Genomic DNA, 7,887 nt, shown 5'->3' with positions numbered 1-7,887 from the left:
ACAAGCATTGCTTCACTTAGGTCTCCTCGTCTTCCTTTAAAATTATTTCTTTTCTGTCTTAAGCTGTATAATGTATTTAAAAACAATGTTTTCTGCATACTCTGTTTTATATATACCTGTTTTACGGGCTGTTTTATCATGTACTCTGCTCATTGTTTCATACACACTTATATGTTTGTCATGTATTCAAACTCATAGTTGGAAGACAAATAAAATGAACTTATGAACTTATGAACTTATGTATATAGCATTTCCATTTATTTGAAAGCAGGATAAAAGAGCATGATTAAAATGCCTTGCTCACGGGCATATAAGTGCCGCGGCCGGGATCGAACACCGGACTTTCAATGTATAGCCCATGCAGGCGCCTTAGAACACTCGGCCACGGCATCCACGGCATAGACGGTGATGCTTGTGTTGCTGCCCTCTACGTTCGTTGATACACATAAGATATAAGAAACACATTTTTTTATGCTTCTTTAATTAAACCAACCGATTCAGTTAAGTCACTCAAATTGGACTTTTGGCAAATTTGAGGGCAGATTACATTTGCCAAAGCCAGTGAAAGAACGCATCGTATCAGTTTGAAAAAGAGGGTTACTGACCAGAGAGGTGAGTGACGGTCTGTTCTCGGAGCGGGAGTGGAGGGGCCGGGGTGCCAGCCGGTGGTGCGGTGCGCGCGGGGGTCGGGTCGGAGTGGGGCTAGGGTTGCGTGGCCGCTGCGCACAGAGAAATCAAGCCAGCATAGCCATAGTACCTAGCCATGCCCATAGTCGTAACGTTAGAACTATCTATACTAGTCTATAGCGTGTGCTGTGGACGCCAGAATAGGCCGTGGTGGGCCGAACGTTCAAAAGTGGCAAAAGGGAGGCAGTGTAGCTCAGTCGGTTAGAGCGCCTGTTCCGGATAAGATCGTAGATCTCAACGTGCGTGGGTTCGAGTCCCGCAGCATGCCGGAAGACGTCTAACAAAAAAACTGATGCTAGCGTTGTGTGTTAACGTGCCTCACCGCTGTGTTCAGTGCGGGTGTGAATGCAGTTGGAAAACACTCCGTCCATCGGAAAGGACGCAAATGTTGGTCCCGTGTACAGTAGAGGCGCACGGCCAATATTGGAGACTGTCTCCAATGTGGGAGATTATCTCCAATATCAGAGACTTTTGTATAGAATTTGGGTATCCAATTTCAGAGACAGTCTCCAGTTTTGGAGTCCAATTTCCTTTGTTTACATTTGCTGCAAAAGGTTTACCTTGGCTTGGCGGCAAATAAAAATGTGATAAGCAGATTCCTCATGAAAAATTACCCCTTTTCACCGTCTACTTTAAATATTCACCGTCTACTTTTGTTTTGATAAGGATTTTTGTTGTCAATCACACACAAAACAAATGGGCTTCTGACCTCAGTGAGACAACATTTTGGGTGGAAAAAATCATGCTTTTGTTGGTGTTGTTTCTTTTGTCCTTTTGCAAAGCAAGTCTCCAATGTGGGAGATTGTCTCCCCTATAGTATTGGAGAGAGTCTCCCATATTGGCCGTGCGCCTCTACTGGTGAATAGGAGAGTCACAACCTAAATAAGTGAAACTGAAATAGAGATGCAAAATGAATTGAACAGAAACTGAAGAAGTCTGGTAGTGCACTGATTTAATCTCTGGGCTACTTTGCCTCAGCTAAACTCAGAATCACATAATAATTTGTCATATATTCAAATCAAGTAGAGTCAACCAATCAAAGTCAAATGAATGGCAAGATCGAACTAAAATGTAAGAACCCAATTCATAAGATAAACCAATAAGAAATAAGGGGATGAAGATGACAACGATGTCTGGTGATTATGCAGACAGTAGAAGTGGGCCAAGTAGAAACCAATTAGTAGAAGTAGAAACCAATTAGTCAGGTGAGGGATGGAAAGAGTGGAACACCTAAATAGAAAATGAATGAAGATGACAGAATAGAATCAGAGGAAAGGAATTCAGAGTAGAATGAATGAATGACAACTGAATATCATTTAATTCATATAACCTAAGTTCAGACTGCAAGGACAGTGCTGAAAAGAAATACAAATGAACTCAAGTCTAGACAAAATAGAAATGTAAAACAGCTGAAGAAAACACAAGCCAAAGGAAATAAACAAAATAGGAAATTGACAAAAGAACAATCGTATATTATCATCCTTAAGTGATCTTTCAATGGTCTTTCAGAGTTCTTTTACTCAATAAATGATGTTCTAGCCATCTTTCCATGGACTTTCATTTGTCTTTTGATTCTCTTTCTAGGATACGAGCCTTTCAGTGATCTCCGAACAAAGTTCAAAAGACTGACGAAGATCATGGAAAGACAAAACAAAACCTTTGGAAGTTCATTGAGAGCCCACTGGAAGGCCACTGAAAGACTGTTGAAAGAATGTTTGAACCATTTCAAAAAGTTCTTGGGCCCCCATGAAGAACACAAAAACCATTCAAAATCCCCCCACTTATAAGTTCGTCTAGTTCTTCTCCCAGAGTAAATGCTGCTTCAAGATGATGAAGACAAATGCATTGGTTGTGTATGTATGTGTGGAACTTTTCACATACTGTTATTTCGTAATAAAAGCTCTTGTTCTTGTAGTGGAGGTGCGTATATATACATGTGTAAGAAAAAACATTCTTGTTTGTGGTGTTTACTTTGTGTACTAATCTTTTTGTCAATTATATGTTCCAGGTCTGTCCTTTGTAATAGTTCATTATGTTGTCTGCTCACACAGAGTTTCCATTCTTGGCCCAATTTTTTTACTAGACATACAGTGCGTCCCACAAAAATCGAAACCCAGATTTATCAATGATGTGTTATAACTTAATCATAAATACAATTACCTACCAATGTAAAGCTTAGAATCTCCGCTTTCATCTGAAATTACTTAGATTATTCCTTATTCACGCATGAGTGAGCAAAAACAATTTGAAGAATGGATACCAAAAACTCATTTGTCACTTTCTAATTCTAATTTGGGGATTTTTTACCTGATTGCTAAGAAAGCATGAATGCTTGTAAGCAAGCAACCAGAGGACCGACGGCTTAAGGTCCTCTCCGAAGGACCTGGTAATGAGGATTAATGCCTTACCAAAGGGCACTAGCGCACCAAGTGGGAATCGAACCCGGGTCACCGGAATACAAATCCACCGCTCTACCGACTGAGCTATCGGGGGGGGGGGGATATCTGAACATAAAAAAGAAAATCACATGCCTAAAAAGTTAAATATCTGCTCTTTTATTTGATACCTTAATCACAGAAAATGGTCAAGAAGTAAAAGTTCTGTTCTCTTGAAACAATGCTTGTATTTGTATAATTTCATTAAATGTGTTTTCACCGGTTTCCCACAGAAGCTATCGCACGGTAAACAAAAGACTTAATGCAAGGTTGGTCGTCAACAAAACGGAGTGTCGAGTGAGTCTGAATGCTAGCTTGTAAAACCTCATCACTTTATGAAATTATTGATATTCAAGCCTTATTTCAAATAACCAGAACTTTGTTTTTTCTTGACCATTTTCTGTAATTGAGGTATAAAATTAAAGAGCAGTTATTGAACTTTTTTAAAATGTGGTTTTCTTTTTTGAAACCCAGATACAGCCCGCCAAGTGACTTTTTGGTATCCCCTCTTAAAATTGTTTTTGCTCACTCATGCCTGAATGAGAAATAGACTAAGTAATTTTAGATGAAAGAAGAGATTCTAAGCTTTACAATGGTAGTCATTTTGTCTATTTTATTTGTGATTAAGTAATGATAAATCATCAATAAATCTCGGTTTCGTTTTTTGTGGGATGCACTGTACAGTGTACTGCCAACTTGGACTTGACGTATTTCATTCTTAATACACATAGTGCATTACACACATACACAATTTAGTGATGTGTTCATCTCAATGTACAGTGTACACATGTAATTTTTCTTTACAATAACACATGGATCCTACTATCAAAAGTTATTTCGAGTTGAATTAGAATAGTCCATTCAAAACCCCTTTTTAAGTTGCTCCCTAAAATTAATGTGGCACAGGAGGGCAAAGAGATAATTGATAACATTGTCTCTTCCCAATATATAATTAAGACTGGTATTTTTGCAGGAAAGGTACTGACAGTGAGTAAAAGGATTACTCCTACTCCTGGGAGACTGTACTTCAACATGGATACATGTACTGTCTGTGATGGAAATCTACAACTTATGAAGAAACCCCCTGTAACATTATGTGCAAATCTCTCAAAAACCAATGTTAAGGTTGGCCAAGTACTTCAGCAAATAGGATTGTCTGTTGGAAATGAAGCAATGTGGAATAAAAGACGTTGCTGTATACCATGTTACCAGCTTCTTGGAAGTAAGTGAACAAAAGAAATTAGTGAGTTTTTGCTCACCAACGTGTGCGGATGAACCGTTGTAAAAATTTGTTATTAGTAATTCATGATCTCAGCATTCAAGTTATGATTATTTAGTAATACTAAATCATCATAACTGGAATGCTGAGATCATCACTCATGTCCTATGGCAATGTGACAATGATGTGTGATGTCACACATGAACAACTTCCCCATTTTTTTGTGCTTATTTTTTTTAATTGAATTGCATCTTTTGTCAATCTGTTGGTGTAGATCAGATTTCCTATCTATGGGAGGATATGTCATACAGGTTTTCATTTAATACATCGTGGATGAAGAATTTTTATCACTGTAAAGGAGGAGCAAAAAGAGAGTTATAGTCCATCAAAGGGGATATTTGTACGCATTTGCCTTTAACACATTCCAATTGCAATAGAAAACCTCCATAGGATAGCGATTCTCCATAGATAATTCTCAACATTCAAATGCTCATATAGCTTTACTATTGTCTGTCCATTATTATAGTATGAAGAGATGACATGCTATTAAATTAATGGTGAAGAGGTTAAGGTATGCTGTTGTGTCCTCTCCCTTTCTCTCTCATTCATCCAGAGAAAGACAGACTCATACGGGGGGGGGGGGGGGGGCACTTCCATTGACGAGTGGATACCATGCGTGGCCATGGGGTTTCGAAAAGCACCTTAAAGACCCTGACCGGTGTAAAAACAATCATATATCAAAAGAAAGGTAATGATTCATAGAATACAAATATACTAAAAATATTACATATATCTCCTTCCATTTCTTAAAAATATTAAATAAAAATTAAAGAAACTGCTCCTCCAAAGTACGCTTCCATTGAGCACCCCCACGTCGCCTGGAAATGATGACGTCACGTTGTGTCTGGAGGGTTGTGATTCCATAGGTTTGTGTACAAAAGCATTGACTGTTCAAATTGATGTAAACCTACAAATATTCACTACCTTTTTTTGTGATTTCTTTGTTTGGCTCTTATTGGGCCTAAATTGCTATGTCAGGAAAAGTTGTTATACATAATTTAAATGCAGATAGATTTGAAATCTGCGCCAAATAAGCAGGAAATAAAATATGGCAAAAACTAGATAAAAACTGTAGATTTCATAAATTCAAGCTTGTGGGAAAAAATATATGTGATATCCCTCTGTAATAGACGTAAAGAGAATGAAATGCGTTATCTGGAAAGCAAAGAAATCACCCAGTTTTTCTGTGTACAAACCTATGGAATCACGACGCTTCTTACACAACGTGACGTCACAATCTCGAGGCAGGTGAAAAGCACAATAGAGCCCATTTTCTAAGCCGGGTTCGAAGCCCGATAATTGGAATATTCTTAAGCAAAATACTCAGCTGGGAAGCGGTGAAAACGCATAAAGCATACATTGCTGTATTTAGTAGCTTATAAGCTTTCGATTGGTATATAATTTATCAATTTCATTTTTGGGTCCGGTCTGGGTCTTTAAGTATTTTCCATGTTCTGAAAATGCACCCCTTAACAAGTGTTGGCGTGTGAAACCCTACCCTAAACAAGTATTGGAAATAAAACGGTACCCTTGACAAGTATTCTCTGAAGTGACCCCCTGAACAAGTACGATTTCACGGACTTGATCGGCACGGACGTCGGCTTTACCTTTACTTTCAATGGGTTTAGTACCACCCCACAACGCTCACTCAAATCAGACCCTAAACACGTAAAGTGTTGGGGCAAAAAGTACATCCATTATTTATAAAGTATATATTTTAGTCTTTTTATACCCTCAGAAATTTTTCATTATTTTAGAGTTTTTGAATCCTTAATACGTTACGTGCGTAACGTGCCCTATCTTGAATCCTAGATCCTTTTCACCTGTTTTTTGGTTGCTCATGGTATCCACTCGTCAATGGAAATGGCCCCCCTGGGGACTCTTTAACACACACAAACTCTTTCCCTCTGCCCCTCTCTTTCTCCCTTCCCCTCCCTCGGCCCTCACTGTATTTTATTTTATTTGCCTTCTCCCCCAATACACCCAGATTCCCATATTCATGATAACCAAATATGTACTGTATTTGTCAGCAGGCCATTTATGTCAGTCAATGATTTCACTGAGAAAGTTTGTTTGTTATGTATATAGAATACTTTTGTAATTATTGTTGTCCTTTCCCCATTGTTAGTATTATAATTAATGTAGTCCCTGTTTTATATTTCATTAATTAACCATTATGAAAACTTTTGTTGATATTTTAGAATGGAACACTATTCGAAGGAATCTGGAATCTGTCTGCTGTGAGTGGAGAGAAAGAACAGGGAAGTCGCTGCCTGGCCTGCAAGCCATAGAAAAAGAGACAAAAAAATCCAGAGTCATACAGAGCATCAAACACTCAAACTATGATCAAACATTCCGTCTTCTAAGGGCGTCCAATGCAGCATGCAAAGTGTGGAGGAAGGACATTATCAAAACCATAAAAAGCGAAATGTCATTTCTCTGTAAAACATCAAACCTCTTTCCAGATTCCAGTTCAAAGGAAGAAGAGTTTGACTGGACAAAGATTCTAGATAGAGTACAATCTGCTGCCCCTACGTTCTATGCTGTCTGCTTGGCGGCCATATCTAGAAAGAATGCCTCACGGTAAAAAATAACACAATACTCTACTAGATTAAACTTATCTGTTAAGTATGTTATTAATAATAATTATAGACTTACGATTTCATGCTAAAGAGGATGGATGGTGTCATTCAAGCAGGCCTTGCCCTCCCACACCATCCACCAGAGAGGGAGAGAGAGTGAACAAAAGAAAAGGAACAGAAGGGATGAAAGAAAAGAAAACAAAACAACTGAAGAATGATAAGGTTCTGACTTTTTAAAACATTTGTTTTGGTCATTTTCCCATATTATGTTCACAAAAGGGTGGAGGAACTTGAGCCATCGTAATAGATCCGTGCCTGATGGGTGCTAAGCAGAAAAAAAACTTCGGCAAAATTCATCATTATAAAAACTGTATCGTCAGCATAATGTAATAGCATCATCCCTTTATATTACAGTGCTTTCCAGAATGTCATGAAGAACAGATTGGGAATGATGATCCTGCTTCCATTGTATCAAAGAAGACCCATGATCATGCAAAGATTGCTACCTGTACCTGTGGCTTCTACATTGAAGAGATATGGCTTAAAGGGAAAGGTAGCCCATCTATGATAATGACAAGCGTGCCCGTATGCAGCGTGGAGGGGGCACTTGCACCCCATAAATTCTGAAAACACACATTTTTTTATTAAAGAAATTCATAAAACCACCAATCCTTCTATTTCAATTTAAAAAATGGAAAATTGCCCCAATGAGATTCTCGGTTGCTTTGCTCCCTCGTTTTCAAAAATTATGTCTTGCCCACCCCCCGAAACTTGTCTTCATGCGGCCATGATAACAAGAAATATACTTGTTTTATTGTAAGATGCATGTTTTTTATTACACCTAATTCGCACATTTTGTTAGACACCGGAATACAATGCCAATACTTCAACAAGTACTTCTTTC

General features: G+C 38.3%; 1 protein-coding gene across 3 annotated transcripts in view; it reads left to right on the top strand.

The window, feature by feature from the left end:
- The first annotated feature begins 291 nt into the window (after positions 1-291).
- The window catches only part of LOC129259624 (uncharacterized), a 29,147-nt gene continuing 21,551 nt past the window's right edge, over positions 292-7,887 (top strand). For 2 of the 3 annotated variants that reach the window (XM_064098277.1, XM_064098279.1), the window contains exons 1-5: positions 423-612; positions 2,272-2,607; positions 4,096-4,344; positions 6,603-6,984; positions 7,398-7,536. In XM_064098277.1, coding sequence (XP_063954347.1) covers positions 2,502-2,607; positions 4,096-4,344; positions 6,603-6,984; positions 7,398-7,536 — 876 coding nt within the window. In that variant the 5' untranslated portion in view covers positions 423-612; positions 2,272-2,501. Of the gene's footprint in view, positions 613-2,271; positions 2,608-4,095; positions 4,345-6,602; positions 6,985-7,397; positions 7,537-7,887 lie in introns of all 3 variants that reach the window. The other variant, XM_064098278.1, reaches the window with a different exon arrangement.

The sequence above is a fragment of the Lytechinus pictus genome, chromosome 4 (assembly GCF_037042905.1).
Source record: "Lytechinus pictus isolate F3 Inbred chromosome 4, Lp3.0, whole genome shotgun sequence".
Classification (NCBI taxonomy): Eukaryota; Metazoa; Echinodermata; class Echinoidea; order Temnopleuroida; family Toxopneustidae; genus Lytechinus; species Lytechinus pictus.
Note: the sequence above shows the minus strand (reverse complement) of the source record. Positions and strands in the feature narration are given on the sequence as shown.